Below are 16,629 nucleotides of genomic sequence, written 5' to 3'. Positions count from 1 at the left end.
ACCCAGTGAGCTAAACCAGCCCCCCCCCCCAGATTTTTATTTTTGTACTAATAGAGTGTATGTGTACAATTCAGAGTTCAAAACGATCCTTTGTCTTATACTGGGCCTCGGTGCGCTCCCTCAGTTCATTTTATGTATGAAACAAGTTGCTATATCTAGCTAGACTAGCTTATGTTCCCTGAAGGTGGTTGTGTGTCTACTGTAGCATTGTACAGATAGCTTAAATCCCCAGGACGCTATTTTCAGTTGGGGATTTTTTATTTTTTAAATAACTGTAGTCAGCCCTATTTGTTATCTTCTGATTCAACCAAGATCCACTTGGCAGAAAAGATCAAAACAAAACACTATTTCTTTATTTCATTTTCCTCAAATGTCATAGAGATACAGCATCGAGGCGGCAGTAGCAAGTAAGGCAACAGCTGTAGCCATGGCAACACCTAAACAACAAAAAGGAGGACAGTCAGGACAGAGTACACAAGCATGCATGTCCTTTAAAAAAAAATATATATATATATATATATTTTTTTTTCTTTTTTCTTTTCCGATAGTTAATCATTATCAAAGCACTACACAATAGACTTTAGTTATTTGAATACTGAGCCCTAACAGAAGACGATTGGATGATACAAAAAAAATAATAAGCAAATGTAGCATTCGTCTTGCTAACACAATTTATTAAATGTAGATGAGAGGTCTTTACCAATGTAGTTTTTCTTGTGCTCTGGCGCCTCGACTTTTTCTTGAGTGGGCTCTGAAAACATACAACACACATTTGGATCAGCTAGGTTAACATCCCTCATCACCAACTCCTGCTTGATTATTGTGAAAATGGCGTAACTAAAGTACCATCAGTGTGCACATACAGATGTTCACTTGATTTAACGGTTAGAATTTGTTAGTGTCATAAAATGTTGCAGCTAGGGAGTAAGTTTGTGAAGTCAGGATGATTTCATTAAGTAACTTGTTAATTATTTGTTGTTTCAGTTTAACTTTGTGATGGGAATTTTCAACAGACATCATTATTAATATAAACTGTAAACTGATAGTTATCATCGCACCACTGTTAACAACAAAAATAAACATTAATTGTTGTATTACTGAGGCTGAGGCTTTGAGGAGGTTGCTGACTCTATCACCAAATGATGACAGAGATGGGATACTGAGATTTTTCCAACCCAGGAAATTCCATTGAAGTGAACTTTTTTTTATACCCATCCATTAGATGGATGAGCTACGATGGTTTTTAATTTGTTTTAATATACATCTGACCTCACATCTGCAGTTTGGCACGTGTTCTCTGCAGCAGCACGTCACAATTACATATTTTGCATTCATATAGTAATGGCACTAAGATTTGGTCTGGAGGTAGGTGGAGCAGGTCATCTAGTAATCAGAAGGTTGGTGGTTCGATCCTGATGTGTGTGTGTCAGATAGAAAGCACTTAAGCATAGGGATAAAAAGTGCTTGTATGAATGGGTGAATGACGCATGTTGTAGTGTTTTTTTGTGCTCCAGGTGAGTAGAAAAGCGCTATATAAAAAAATGTGTCCATTTACCATTTAAACAATACCGTGACAACAAAAGGAGAAAGTGAAAACTGATACCCAAACTAGAAATTAGGTTTTGGTGTGAAAATACTACTTTACAAACACAAACTCTGTGCCCACCTGGTGTAATATCACACCCTGTGATTTCAAAAGTCATTTCCTGTCTGGTATCCAAGTCTTCCTCAGCTGCATCAATGTCCAGCATCTCCTTCAACCGCTCAGTCACCTCAGATAAACCCTCATCACTGAACTGGTAGTCACACACACAGAGTGGCCCGCTGACTTTTAGTGGACAAAAGATACGATGGGGGAGGCAGAACAGCTCTGAAGGACAGACAGAGAAGCGCAGGTACAGTAACTAATATTGAGAGGTCGTTGATTTTAACATCTCTTCTAATGGTGCTCATCTATTAAGACACGACAGTAAGGTTATTCACTTCTAACTTTCATTCATTCTTTTTTTTTTTTTTTGCCTGTCCCATTTGGTTCTTTAGCCATCAGAATTGTTGTCTGAAGACCAACAAGGATACCCAGTGGATTTATTTTGCCAAATGGATCATCGTGGCATTGCCGTATTGGTCCATTTGATCGACCTTTGTTTTTATTGTTTATTATATTTTATTTTCAGATGTTACAGATGGGACAGACATGAGTGAGGGATAGGAAAGGGAGAAAGAAAGAGGAAGGAAAAGAAAAACAGAAGGGGAGAGGGACAGTGAGAAAGGGGGGGAGAAAAAAAAAATCTCCTGGATCACCTGTTGAGAGAAGAAGAATAGAAAACAAGCAAAAAAAACCAAAGCAACATACTAAACACAACACCATCGCATTAATCTAGCTAAGTGTAAACAGCAGTAAATACTAAATATTCAGTGTTGTTGTGCAGCACGCAGGACAGACAGCGCACAATGTGCTTTGAAGTAGCAGCCAAGAAGGGTGTAATTTAAGTCTACGAACAGTGAACACCCATGTGCACACCTATGTGGATCAGCGCGCTTGTATTCAAATGGTTTCCACATGTAATGGTCTGCAAGAGGATGTAGAGAGCCATAGCCCCGTCCCTCAGGGCATGAAGCAGGCATGGAGGAGATCCAGGCCCCAGACATCCAGAGGCCTCAGAGTGCGAGAGCCCAAGGAGGACCAAGGAGGCATCCGTGCCACCCTCATGGGAAGGGCTGAGGATCCCCAGACGAGGCGTCACCCAGTAGCCACCGAGCAGAAGCTAGAGGGGGCTGCACCGGCGTGCCCGCTCTCAGCTGGCTGCTCTGCCGGCAGCCAGCTGTGCCAGAGTGAACCGAGCCGCAGGCCCAGAGGCCGGAGCCCCGAGGGGCTCCTGCACCCCGGAGGAGGCTTGCTTTGAAGATGTCACCATCAAGTGATCAGGTGTAGACAGACAACATTTTTCTTATTACTCCTTATTCCTCCTCCTTACTCATTTAAAGAATTGTGGGAGAAAGATAATACTAATACTAATAATGGATTGCATTTATGCAGCGCTTTTCGAGACCCTCAAAGCGCTTTACAATTCCACTATTCATTCACTCCACCGGCCTCCTCAGTTCCTAGATGTTTATAGTATTGTTGAAAGATGACTGGGGAGAAAACAGTGGTAAACATGGCCCTGTTCTAACTTTTTTGAGATGTGTTGCTGCCATTCCACTCAGTGCTTTGATACATTTTAAAATGCTACATTTTCACAGTTTAAACATTTGATGCTTTTTATGTCTTGACCTTTTTGGAATTGGGGCTGTAGTTGTAGCATTTGTACTATTTGAACTAAACTGCTTTAACATTCAGTGAGTTATGATCATTTTAGCTGTTTCATCTCCATAGACTTACATGGATTAACAGGTCTGGATCCCCCTTAACAATACACAAGCAGTGTCATTCTTGTGAGAAGCACTGGCCACATGTATACATGTGGATACACTGTGTTCATACCAGACCAACTATGAAATTGGTGTTTGGGATTAACAATAGCGTGTGCCATCCATTACTAATTGCTCACCTTGTACTGTTGAGGTCAGGTCTTATCTGTGTTCAAATCCTGCCTCTATGTGTTCATTGGCTGGCAGTAAACCCACCCATGACCCTGAACTTATCTATGTACAGCTGTAAGCAACTGATTGGTGGAGCATACTGTGTCTGCACCTTTCTGTTGTTTGTCTCTGCAGCTGCCCTTGCTCTCCTGGTCTGATGCCAGCAGCTCCTCCAGCATCATTTGAACTCTCGTGGCCACCGTAGAAACCACATCCCTCTTCAGCAGCTGTCCGCAAGAGAGGTTTCCGTGAGAAAATAATAAATTCTGTTTTCATTTCATTTGTGGGTCATTCTTTTTCTCAGATGTTGAACTTCATATCTTTTATCTGTAACGACCCTTATGTTAAAGAATTACCTTCTCTGCCAGTCTGGCCTTTGGCTTGTTGCTGTGTAGATAAGCTCTGCTGTGGATTGCTCCTGTTACTGACACGCTGCCGCCACACTGCTCAATCACATCTGTTAACCTCTTGTTTTCCTAACACAAAGGAAGACAAAATTTTATTTCATGGTCATGCACAAACTTCTCAAAACTTGACTTAGCTTTACTCCAGCAAATATGTATAATTTTAACAGAAATGTGCCAAACACAAGCACATGTGTCCATTTATGGCTTCACTGCCACTACTTGTGTGACGTGTCATCTACCAATCACAAGGTCTGTGGTTCAATTACGTGCTACAGCAATCTACATGTCAAAGTACCATTGGGCAAGATACTTAAGCTACTGGATCCATAGGTGGAAACCTACTGAAGTTTCCACCTATGGATCCATCGGAATGTGAGTGTATGTGCAAATGTTAGATATGGAGTTTAGGTACAGAAAAATGGGGGTATGAATGTGTGTGTGCTTGGGTGAATGAAGCTTGCAGTAAAAAAAACAGTGTTTTAAGTGCTTAATTAGAGTAGAAAAGTGCGTCTCTTACCGTTGTAATGAGCAGCTGAGCTGTGTATGTCTGTCTCACATTCCTCCTCTAGAGAAAAACACTGGATGTCAGAATTTTATTGCTGCCTTTCAACAAAAAATCACTTGTTATTTATCATCAAGCCACAGCAGTCTATGTTGGAATTGATTTGCGCATAAAAGTGTGCAAATAATCGATCCTAAACCAGCAATCAAGCATTTATTCATTCATTCAAGTATCATAAACAACCTGTCCCACTGTGAGCTCCGAGTCCTCGGGTAGCCTTTTTCCATCAATCAGACACAGTCCGCTCTCAATCTGGTGTGCCCACGCTTTCAGTCCTTCCTGAAACAGAAAACCAAGTCAGAACTGTTCCCATGAAGAAAAAAAAAGGTCTCATGCACAAGTGTGTGTTCCAACCTTAAGGCATTCCTCCATATTTCCTGTGCTGGTTCTGTTGTTTGGTAGTGGTAGCAGCATGTCTACATTTAGACTGCATGACACGGTGGCCCAGGAGGAGCACAAACCCGACTGGTACTTCCAATCTGCAGGCTTAGCCACACTCTGGGAAAACATATAAACAACAACAACAGCAGCATTGTATGAAAGAGAACAGCACAACATATATCAAGACTGTTAACCTTGTGGCCTACATCTCACTTTAAAAGGTTTAATTCACAACCCCTGATAAATGTAACGTGGAAGGACTTTACCACTGTGTTTGTGAAGTCAGAACATAATAGATTTCCTTGTTCAGTGAATAAGACTTATAACACCATACTGAAATAGTGTTCCAAAACTGTGAGATTACATGTTTTGGGAAAAGCAAAGAATGTTTTTTTAAAAGGCAGTACACATTTGAGTAATATTTTAGAGCTGTGCAGATAGAAGCTGCTTTTCTGTAAGACATGAGAGATGCAAACTGACCTTGGGGTCTTTGATGTCAAAGGTTCTACAGACAGTTCTAGTCCACTGGGTTAAAGAACATCCACAAACACTGTATGGTAGCTACCTGAGCCAAAGGCAAAGCTGATGAAAAGGATACTTTCTGGTTTTGGGATTGATGTGCAGCGTGACACAGTCTGTGACATCATCATCTGCAGGGTCCCACAGGTGCTCAGAGGAGATCAGATTTTCCACTGCAAACAGCAGCTAGACACACACACACACGCTGCATGATGTTACCAATTTTTTACTTTTCTGTGGTTACATTTAATTTCACTCCTTTTGGAGTTGGGGATTATTCTAGCACTGAAGTGCAAATGTCAAAGACAAATTGAAAGACTGTTTCCAGTGTATTAAAGTTAAGTTAAGCAAGCTCCTTATGGAGTTGTAGGGTTTTCAGGCAAACCTTTGTCATCAATGTTATTTAAGATATACTTGACTGGGTTTAGAGCTTTAATTAGTTCAACAACATCAGCTAAAAGGAAGTTTGCATTTTGGTAAAAAAAAAAAAAAAAAAAAAAGTTGAGATGATCACTGATGGTAGTGTTTTTGTGAGAAAGTTTCTAATAAATCTCTGAATTATTTTTATTTCTTTTATAGCTATATAAAGAACAAAATCATGCTCCAACAATATTTCCACCATCAAACTGAATTAGCTCTTCACACACTTTGTGTTTAGTCTTGAACCACATGAAAGTCACATGATGTCTTCCATCTGAACAAGCTAAGCTAACCCTGTTAGCAAATTTTAATATTAAATAAAGCATTTTTTAACAAATCTGTGCTGAACTGTAAAGACTTATAGTGATTATTATCCATTCAACACTAAGACAAAACTGGTAAAAAAAAAATGCATCCATGGGAGAATGGCAAGGCAAAATCTATGACCAGAAAGAACACAAAGGCTTGCCTCACATTTCCAAAAAACATCTTGAAAATGTCCAAGACTTTTGAAAAAATATTTTGTAGCCTAATGAGAAAAAAAACAAAACTCAGGTTTTTGGTAAGGTTTGATTCCCGTTACATCTGGCATAAAACTAACAGCATTTCATGAAAAGAAAATCTCACCAACAGTCAAACTTGGTGGTGGTAGTGTGATGGTTTTGAGCTACTTTGCTGCTTCAGTACTTAGAAAACTTGCCATAATTGATGGAACTATGAATTCCGTTCTCTACCAGAAACTCCTGAAGGAGAACGTCTTCCCATCAGTCAGTACGCTGAAGCTCGAGATCACTTGTTATGATAATGTTCCGAAAAACATACCAGTTCTTGCTGCCACACGTAGCACATCCAGGTATTAGGTTTATGTGCAATTACTTTTTCACATCAGGCCAAGTACTGGAGGTTTGGAGGCAAGTTTCCTGCACTTAAATTGTCGAATTTTCTCCATGATTTTTCTTTTTTTTAAGCTTTGGAATTCACAGCTGGTGGAACTATCTATTTATGTGCAGCCACTTATGTGTTAACCTTCATGGAAGTCACCACTACTGGAGCTTAGCAAGAGTGAAAGCATAAAGCACCAGGTGACAGACATATTAAAACATTTTATTTTAAATTTGACATATAGGCTGCACATTTTTTAGAATCACTTAAAACAATGATAAAAAAAAAGAAGTAAATTGTAAAAAAATTTACAATGCTCATTTTGATATATTAATTTTAGGTCAAAGCCACAGAGAGTAACTGGATTATGGGCAAAAAAGCTAAATGTGGCTCTAGAGCTGCAGGTTTGAGACCTCGTTTCTAATCACTTAAGTTGATTTTCGATTAAACTTCACACTACAAGCTATAGCACATTACAAGAATTTCAAAATGATTTTGCTGGAAACAGTGTCAACATGACTCTCACCTGTCGGAGTGTAGTTAGTGCGTCCTTGGCATCTGCATCAGTGATGATGAAGACTCCCACTACAGAGAGGCCTCCGGGCAGCATCCTGGACACCTGGAAATCAATAGCAAACATGAACCCTAGCAGTGTGCAAGTCTGTCTACCTAGGTGCACAGCTCATTTCAAAGCACATTCCACTCCTCATTTAATACATGAGCATAATACATGCTGAAATCAAATCAGTTTGTGCTGGAAGAGAGGCATGGCCCTCTTTAACTACCTGTCGAGCATGCTCGGTGACCCACTCCTTGTCCACAGAGTTTCTAGCTGCTGCAGCAGACTCCTCCTTTTGGGGGGTCCGAATTGCCATGACAACAAAATCCCTTTGCGTTGAGCTCTGAAATATTTAGTCAGTAATATTGATTAATCTCTCTTCACTCCACACACAGCATGTTGATGTCCTATCGTATTGTGACATATGGTGCTCGCGTATTAATTTTAAAGCATGTGTACAGTACTGTGCAAAAGTCTTTAGCCACTCTTTGTTTCTTTAGATTTTGCCAGAAAAATTGGAAATAGGTCCAGTGATTTATGAAAACGTGCAAATATACATGGAAATACAGTATACAGGCTAAAACTCAGTTATAATTCCAACTAGCTTGAAAGTCAATATTCAGCATGACCACCTTTATTCTTCAACACAGCATGAACTCTGTGTTAGGCAGCTTTCTAGTAATTTCTTTATGCAGTCTTCATGAACTGTTCTCTTGACTTTCTGCATTTTGTTTTTTTCTTTGTCAAGATGATTAAATTAAATTAAATTTATATAGGGCCAAATCACAAAAAAAAATGCCTTGAGGCAATTTATATTGCAAGGTAAAGACCCTACAATAATACAGAGAAAACCCCAACAATCATATGACCCCTATGAGCAAGCACTTTAGTGAGAGTGCAACATTACTGACTGCAATGCAGAAGCAAACCATAACAGAGGCTCCGTCAATGTTTTACAGGTGGCTGTAGACAATTGTTGCTGCACCACTTTCCTGACTGTCTGAATACATATTGACAATTTGAACCAAAGATTTCAAATTTGGATTCATCACTCCATAAGACCTGCTGCCATGGATTTTCGGTCCAGTTCTTGGAAACATTGCTCTGAAAATGGTCACATACAGAGACTATACTGCAATAGACAGACCTTCAGAAAGTCTGAAGAACTGCAGCTCAAGACCATGATAAAAAATGACAAGAATGTTTGGATCTTTGGAAATAAAACATAGAAAATGGGGGTGGCAGAATATTTCTGCACAGTACTATATGTAGTGCATTTAATTAATTTCCATCTAATCTTTTAGAACATAGAATCGTTTTCACCATTTCACAGCTCACATAAAACTGAGTAACTCTGGACTCCATCCTGAAAGGATTTTAGTATTTTTCAACTATTTTCTGATATTATATGGACAAAGTATTTGTGACTGTTACTTGCTTCTAAAAAGGACTTTGGTTGTAGCCCTGATTCAATATCTTGAACATATTTTACATATGCCACCGCTAGACACACTCTTTGCATATAAAAAAAATTGGTATAATGAATGCAAAGTTCTGTTTTTACACATGGCCTAATACACGACAGATGTTAGTATACACAGGTACCTGTCCAATTAGCAGTCCTGTGACTGGGTCTGCCTTTTGTTCACAGAGTTTCGACAGATATCCCTCCACATCATCTTGGACTATATATCCACGACCCATTATTTCTGACAGGGAAATGAAGAGGTGATAAAAACATTGCACTTTATCCAAGAGCTTCTGTAAATAAACAGTTCACGGAAAAGAGATGTGGAGCACTACAACAAGTGAGTGTTTCTAATCTATAAATACGGTTGAATTAAAAGCAGTAAATATGCAGTCGCTCATTGATTATTTACAGCTGTTTGCCCCTCTAACTTTAGCTAGCTCATATTTTAGCTACATTTCATTAAAATAACAGTTCAGGTTCACTATAAAATACAGCGTGGACGTCATAAGCTTCCACGTACCATGGAAAATATTCAAAAGAAGTAAAACAGTTGCTAAAACCTCAACCAAAAAAGCAGGCAATTTTGACAGGTCTAATGGTTCGTCAGCAGACCAAAAAAAAAAAAAAAAAAAAAAATGCATTGACAGATTTCCGTCGCACGTCTGTGTCGTAATAGGTGACTCGGGATGGAAATGGTCAGCATACCAAAGCAAACTAGCGCTGAGAGTTTTTCTTCAAAATAAAATTTGCTGCAATAAGAGCCAAGTAGGCTTGGAGGCAAGACCAGATAAATACATTGTAGCTGCCCATATACATTAAATTAACAATTTAACTTTTATATTCGAAGAGCGTATATCGATTCATCGCATCTCAGCTTTAATAAGTAGTTTTCATTTACCTCGTCTAACTTCATTACCTTACTTTGAAAGTATGAAGCAAACTTCCTGCCTGTGTACGCGTCTAATTTGACATTTTTTAGTTGTTAGTTTGGTTGTAGACGGTGCACAGATTAAGATTATTTTACAAGAGTTTACCGTTATTCTTCGGGACGAGTAGGTAGCGATGGCGGTCGTCCTGCTTCAGGCTCTGGAGCGGACGGAGCTGAATAAGCTCCCGAAAGGCATCCAGAACAAGTTGGAGAAGTTTGTAACGGAGCTGCAGAATGCTAACGAGGTGCTCCAGACTCAACATGAGCGATTCAAAGCAGACAGCGGTGGGTACCTAGAACAAGTCCGTATTGGTTAGCTATTTGGCGTTTAACTTGCTTTTGTTGCTTGCTAGATTCCAGTATTCTAGTATTTAGAGTACTCACTCTGTTTGGGTATAAAACATGTTGTATGTGTTTCGCTACCCTTACTCCTGCACGCGAACGTTAGCTGCGCTATCAAGCTAAGGCTAATTTTGGCGGAAGGGAGATCTGTCCAGTTGTTGAAGTTATTTTATTATTAAGTAGTGATGTGTAGTGTGTTGAAATAAAAAACAGTTCCCAAATTATTGAAAAACATCTTGTACCAGCCTGTGTTTTTATGCTGTCGCCATTAACCAAATGCACACAATGTTACTGTAAATTCGAATAGAGTTGGCACTACCTTTTATCAGTACTGAAAAAGGGATTTTGTCAAATTATAAGTTAATATATATGTAAATATTATGTATATATATATATATATATATATATATATATATATATATATATATATATAAAATATATAATATAATATAATATAATATAATATAAATAAATAAATAATAATCAACATTGCAGATCTCTGTGTTTGTGACCGGACAAGTACTAAAGTGTATATTTCTTGTGTACACCTGTGTTCCTGTTGACTGTTGCCCCATATAGAGCAACAGTACTTTGACATGGAGAAGAGATTGGCGGAGAGTCAGGAACAGATCTTGTCTGCTACCAAAGATCTGCAGACCCTCAAGGAGGAAAATAAAAAGCTCAGTAAGTCATCATATGCATATCAGCCGGTGTCTTTATTCTACATGTTGTCTATATCAGCACAGAACTTAATTGTACAGTCCACTTTGAAAAAAAAAATACATTGATGTTTAATGATGCACTGATTGTGAAATTCTGGGAAAACAGGATTATAAAAAAATGTAGGTTGAAATCAGATGCTGATATGTTATTCCATTTGTTTAGTTTCTTTTTAAAATTTTTTTTGTTGTTTCAGATCAAATAGATCTTTAGTAACTGAACAGTTTTAACAATATTTTGTTTTTATTCACTTAAATTTCCCATTTTTCCTAGAAAAAAATAAATAACCGAGGGGTGGCTTGAAACGTTTGCACAGTATTATAAGGCTGATAACAAGTGATATTGGTTTTAGCCAATGCTGATATTCTGCTGTTATAGATGACCATCCTTGTTGGTGTTCTATATTATAGGCCTAAACAAGGCCTATTTAGTTTATAACACTGGCTGAAATGTTTCTGCAAAGACACTCTCAGTTAGACATTTCAGAGGTTACAGCTGCCAATGGCACCTGATTTGGGTGTGAGGGTTATTAAAAGAAATCTAGTGTAATTCATTGTACAGTCTTTTTATGCTTTACCAGAGACTATTTTTAAATGAATCATTAGGTTTTAGTGTAGTCTAGCACTGTTTTTCTGGATCTCGTGATGCCATGGGTTGTAATGTTTCTCTCTTCAGATGAAGAGTTGAGCGCTCTAAAGGGAATAGAAGGAGAGAGCACCGAAGATAAACCATCGCAACAGGTAAACATGCCGATAAGGGCTTTATATTGACATAACTTAAAAGCTGTGTTGATACAATTATGCTTCATTTATCGGTGCTACACCTAGCTAAATCTTTGAACATGGTTAGTGTTTACTGCCATGTTGTGCGAGTACATAGCATGATGTCACTGGGTGGGTTGGTTGGTTGCTGCTAGTAGACAATGATTGTTAATCTGTTACTGATAAATTGATAAACTGCAGTGAAAAAATAGGCAGAAATGCACAGGAGGAATCGATGGTACAGAACAGGCCAATCACAGTAGTCATGGGCTGTGCTGACTTGACGTATAGTTACATTTCTAGGGAGGTGAGGTCTGAGGGATTTCCCACTGAAGCATATATCCTAGAATTTTATGCTGTAGTGGACTCACCAAAAATATAAACTCTATTCTAAAATCAACATCTTTAAGCTTGGTAATGGTAGCATCATAGTCTTTTGAGATTATTTAACAGAAAAAAGGATTATTGTACTTGTAAATATACATTGATTAGTGTGTAATTACATCTTCTAAGTAATTACTGCATTCTCATAAACTCAGAAGTGATCTATTAAAAACGCATAGGAGCAGGCACTAGTTATTAGGAGCTACCATGTGTGCCCCTCCATCTTGGATATAGTACTCACGATGGACACTGTTGCCTTGGGTTTTATGTATGTGCTAGAGACTGGTCTGGAGAAGAGAACTGTGGTGTCTGATATGGAGGCAAATTATAATTCCTTTTCTGCATTTTCAGACTAAACAGTTTATTCTTACATTGTGTGAGAGTTTTGTCACCAAGTGTCACAGTCCAGCAATGTTAGAGCCTCTTCAAATAAAGCTTCACTAAAACTGGCTAAGAGTAACTAGCACGTGTAAAAACAGCAGCGCTTACCAGGATATTCTCAACAACTCACGTCAGTATCACTGTCATTGGTCACAAGTGAGCTTTCCTGACTTACTGGCTTGTATCGGGTTCCTTTCACAATTTTTGCATACTCCTCCAGAGTGAAGAGTCTGTACTAATTCTGCCAAGAAGAGTGGTGAAATATTCATCCAGAGTTATACCAGAAGCTCTTGTTGATGGCTACCAAAATTGTCTGTTTGAGGTGCATCTTGCTAAGAGACATTTAACCAAGTATTAGTGAGGATGTACGCATGTGTTTGAGTCTGTATGTTTTTGACCCTGTGTGAATTAGTGAAAAACCATTACCTCAGGTAATAAAAAAGAGACCTTTTACTCATCATTAACACAGATTAACACAGAAATTCCTTTAGAAGTCTGCTGAAGATACCGGATAATTGTTACACATTTCAATTTTCTACACACTCTTAGTGTAGTAGTATAATTCAAGTACTGTTTGTGCACGTATGTATGGATCCAGCAAACCAAGACCAAGTATGAGATTGAGGCAGAGAAGAGAGAGCTGGAGCGGTTGCTAGAGAAGAGAACACAGGAGGTGGAGAATGTCTCTGGTAAGTTCACTACAGAAGCTATACACCTCGATAAATTGTGCATGTTTGGTTCAGTGGAAACCTGTTAACGCTTCTTTTTGTGGTCTGTGGATTTGTCTTTGCAGAGGATGTGAAACGTCTCAATGAGAAACTGACAGACTCAAACAAAGTGAAGATGGAGCTGCAGTTAAAACTGGACGAGATACAGTCGTCTGCAGCATCTGTACAGGTGCGCTACACACACACACACACACACACACACACACACACACACACACACACACACACACACACACACACACACACACACACCCCCCAACAGGTTCACCTTATGTTAAACACACCAAATAAACTACACAATAAGCAGGTAAGAAGCATAATATTACACACAAACAGATGCTTTGCTTTAATCTCTGTTTCAGATGTTTGCTTAAACTGCAGTCTGCCAAGAACAGCAGCTGCACTTGCAAGATGGGCTTGGAGTCGTCTTGCAAGGGCTTGAGGCTAAAATGACTCATCACAATAATCATTATTTTTGACTTAATCGAGAAGGCCTGCAGTCCTGCAGAGAAGGTGCTTACTGGCACTGAGTTCTATTTGTGGAAGCCAGACAAGGGACAGCCTTTTAGAAGACAGTGACCTTTTAGTTGGACAGTCTTAAAGGGATAGAAAATGAAACTGTTTCTTTCAGACAAGAAGTGTTGAGGCCTGTTCAGGTTGAACAAAGATTGCGAATTATTTATTTTTGAGCTTATAGTAAAAACCATAATTGGTCCCCCTTTAAAATGCCATTTTTTTCCTCTGGAAATATTTTGTGGCGTGAAGAGAGAAGTGTTACTGGAAATGTATCTTACAGCACCGGGAGAAGCGCATGGAGCAGGAGAAGGAGCTGCTTGAGAAGAAGATCGAGTGGTTGACTGCAGAGCTAAAGACCAAAACTGAGGAACTGCTGAACACCAACAGAGAGAAAGGCGAAGAGATCCTGGAGCTGCAGAGCAGTCTGAAGAGCAGCGAGCAGAAGGTAAGATTGATACAGTACTGTATTTATTTACATTCAGTACTGTATAAACTGAATGTAAATTCCCTGTTGGTTTTAATCTCCTTTATTAGCATTAGTTGTGGAATATGTAGGGTTAATTAGCTATTCTAGCTACAGCGCTAACGTCTTTATTAACAATATTTCCTTTCCACAGGTGGCTGTACTGGAAAGTCAACTCACTGTTCTGAAGGAAACCGGTGAAAGTCAGAATAAAAGAGCTGAAGACCTCAACAACAAACTGAAACAGGTAACACAGAAACACTTGTGTAGGGCTGCAGCATTTGATTATTTTAGTAATTGATTAATTGGACAAGAAATACTTGTGACTTCTTAATGAGCAATAATAAATATTCAAAAGAGAAAAAAATAAAGGTCTTTCAAAATGAACTGTTCATTGGTTTCCATTTTAGAAACTGCATTGTTTTTGTTTTGTCCGTCATCTGTTTCATTTGTCCAAAAAAACCAAAAAACTCCTGTGTTTTTATGCGTCATATTCAATTTTAGTTTTTAGAGAAAACATTTTCTTAAATGCAAAAATGTATAAATGCTATCAAGTAGAGTCAAAGTCAAATAAAATAGATAAATATGTGATAAGTCATAAAAATGTCATCTATACTCTGTCTTCTTGGAAAGCTTTATGAGTTTTTGTGTTTCCATGGTGACAGTGGTGAGCTGTGTCAAAGCGCTTAAACCCTAATTAGTTGCCTTCGAAACTTTGTGCTCCAGGATTTATTGAAAGATCTCTTCAAGTATGTTTAATGGTTTTATTGATCAAACAATTGATCAGCATTTTTTTAATCTGCCAATTTAATTAATGATACAGTGATTGCATACACATATTTTATGCATTGCATTTATTTTCTAAATGTATTTCCAGGTCAAAGATGAGAAGAGCGCCATGGAAGAGAAGTACCGCAACGAACTCAATGCTCATGTCAAGTTGTCTTCACTCTATAAGGTGAAAAGTCACTAAGATAGTTGTTGCTTAAATAACTAAGACCTTCTGTCATACTGTAGTGCCATGTTCTTCTAAGAGTCATTCTTTTCCTCCCTGTAGGGGGCAGCAACAGACATGGAGACAAAGACCCAAGAACTGAGCAGAGCTGTTGAAGAACTCAGCAAGCTGGTGAAAGAAACACTTGAAGGTACAAATCCATGTTTTTAGTTTTGTTTCTGCACACCTGGTCATTAAATGAAAGTCTGAATATTCGTTTATAATGCAAACAAAAACTAGTGCTATCATCAACCCCAAAGCCTTTGTAGTAAATGTGTATTCTTAATATATTTAACCTGCTCTGTACCTTTCCATATTCAAAGTGTTACTGATGACCTCTGTGTGGTTGATTTTGCTCTCTTTGCAGCCAATAAGGCTCTAGAAAAGAAGGTGTCAGAGGGTGAGGAGCTAAAGACTCGTCTTGAAGAAGAGCTTAAAGAGAAGGTCAAGAAAATGGAGAAGGAGTTGGAAAATGCTACAGTGAAGGCTGCAGGCAAACACTGCTGTGAGAACACACACACACACACGTCTTACCTGTGCTTATCAAGCTGAAGTCTGCTTTTATGAGAATGTCTCTGGAAACACATAACAGCTTTATTTACATGTGCATGTTGTGTTCCAGGCATGCCTTCTATGACTGAAGAACAGTTGGATGCCATGTGCCCTTCAGCAGCCTCCATTGCAGCGATTGTTAAACCTGGCATGAAGTTCTTTGATGTGAGTTCACAGGATTTTACCAAGGTGTCAGTGAGAATTAGACACTACGTCTGAATCCAATAAAACACCTTTGGGATGTGGTAGAAGGGCTATTTGGTATTATGAATATCCAGAAAGGGTGCCATAAACCACATCATCATGGAGCAGCTTTTCAAAGGAGTGTTTTGAACAAAATTTTAGGCCATTAGAGAGCATTGTATTGCTTTGCTATGTTACGTCAAAAAAAATGGAGGGCTTAACCAAGAATAACCATTCATTTGTTTATTGCGGTTGTTACTTGAGACACTCTGATATATTGCAAGTTTCTAGATATTTTCAAGTGTGCTGTAAATCGTCCTTCCAGTAGTGTATCTGTACTACTGTAGTGTAGAGAGCAGTGTAGACGTTTGTGGTTAAGAATTCTTCTTTTGCTGTCTCTGTGTTTAGCTGTATAATGCGTATGCTGAGTGTCAGACACAGCTTCAGCTGGAGAAGCAAGAGACGAGGAGAGTGAGCCGTGTGCTGGATGAGATTGTTCAGGAGGTCGAATCCAAAGCTCCTGTCCTGAAACAACAGAGGGAGGAGTATGAGAGCATGCAGAGATCCATGGCCTCCCTGTGCAACAAACTGGAGCAAGCTCGGACAGTAAAGCAGCTGTTTTATAACCCCGATTGATTCACTTTTTGATTTGTTTGGTTACATAAAACTTGCATATTGTTCATTTTTTGCCATTAGGAAATCTACAGTTTGCAAAAAGAGAAAGAGGAGGTAAAGCAGCACTGTGATACCCTGGAGAGAGAGAAACTGAGGATTGAAAGACTCTTGGAGGATACATCTGCTCAGGTATGCTAAGGCTACGTTCACACTGCAGGTCTTAATGCTCAATTCCGATTTTTTTGATCAAATACGATTTTTTTTTTTTTTGTCTGGTTG

The 16,629-nt window shown here is 38.8% G+C and overlaps 2 protein-coding genes across 3 annotated transcripts in view; one reads left to right on the top strand and one right to left on the bottom strand.

The window, feature by feature from the left end:
• Window positions 1-177: 177 nt before the first annotated feature.
• Window positions 178-9,385, bottom strand: odr4 (odr-4 GPCR localization factor homolog). Its single transcript, XM_085377920.1, has 14 exons — window positions 9,304-9,385; window positions 8,918-9,021; window positions 7,539-7,655; window positions 7,280-7,372; window positions 5,531-5,637; window positions 5,413-5,449; window positions 4,906-5,049; window positions 4,735-4,830; window positions 4,507-4,554; window positions 3,939-4,058; window positions 3,695-3,809; window positions 1,667-1,870; window positions 701-751; window positions 178-437 (listed from the first exon to the last, which is right to left on the bottom strand). Exons 2-14 carry the CDS (start codon window positions 9,014-9,016, stop codon window positions 367-369), a joined length of 1,302 nt encoding a protein of 433 aa, XP_085234046.1. The 5' UTR covers window positions 9,017-9,021; window positions 9,304-9,385; the 3' UTR covers window positions 178-366.
• A 382-nt stretch (window positions 9,386-9,767) lies between these two features.
• The window catches only part of LOC146614139 (nucleoprotein TPR-like), a 35,923-nt gene continuing 29,061 nt past the window's right edge, over window positions 9,768-16,629 (top strand). For both annotated transcript variants that reach the window (XM_085379043.1, XM_085379042.1), the window contains exons 1-13: window positions 9,768-9,996; window positions 10,633-10,737; window positions 11,449-11,513; window positions 12,898-12,988; window positions 13,093-13,196; window positions 13,824-13,988; window positions 14,161-14,253; window positions 14,884-14,964; window positions 15,064-15,151; window positions 15,368-15,505; window positions 15,623-15,717; window positions 16,144-16,341; window positions 16,432-16,539. In XM_085379043.1, the coding sequence (XP_085235169.1) occupies window positions 9,846-9,996; window positions 10,633-10,737; window positions 11,449-11,513; window positions 12,898-12,988; window positions 13,093-13,196; window positions 13,824-13,988; window positions 14,161-14,253; window positions 14,884-14,964; window positions 15,064-15,151; window positions 15,368-15,505; window positions 15,623-15,717; window positions 16,144-16,341; window positions 16,432-16,539 (1,482 nt within the window). In that variant the 5' untranslated portion in view covers window positions 9,768-9,845. The remainder of the gene's footprint in view (window positions 9,997-10,632; window positions 10,738-11,448; window positions 11,514-12,897; window positions 12,989-13,092; window positions 13,197-13,823; window positions 13,989-14,160; window positions 14,254-14,883; window positions 14,965-15,063; window positions 15,152-15,367; window positions 15,506-15,622; window positions 15,718-16,143; window positions 16,342-16,431; window positions 16,540-16,629) is intronic.

This window comes from Diplotaxodon limnothrissa, linkage group LG18 (genome assembly GCF_057381915.1).
Source record: "Diplotaxodon limnothrissa isolate DT_005_m linkage group LG18, D_limnothrissa_male_GT1.1, whole genome shotgun sequence".
NCBI classification, from domain to species: domain Eukaryota; kingdom Metazoa; phylum Chordata; class Actinopteri; order Cichliformes; family Cichlidae; genus Diplotaxodon; species Diplotaxodon limnothrissa.
Note: the sequence above shows the minus strand (reverse complement) of the source record. Positions and strands in the feature narration are given on the sequence as shown.

Bases quoted from the DNA above. Each gene is read 5' to 3' on its own strand.
- odr4 (XM_085377920.1), bottom strand. From the start codon at position 9,016: ATGGGTCGTGGATATATAGTCCAAGATGATGTGGAGGGATATCTGTCG. The intron at 5,638-7,279 runs GTGAGAGTCATG...GTGTGTGTCTAG, and splicing joins CACTAACTACACTCCGACAG to CTGCTGTTTGCAGTGGAAAA. The intron at 1,871-3,694 runs GTGCAGACACAG...TCTGTCCTTCAG, and splicing joins CAGAGACAAACAACAGAAAG to AGCTGTTCTGCCTCCCCCAT.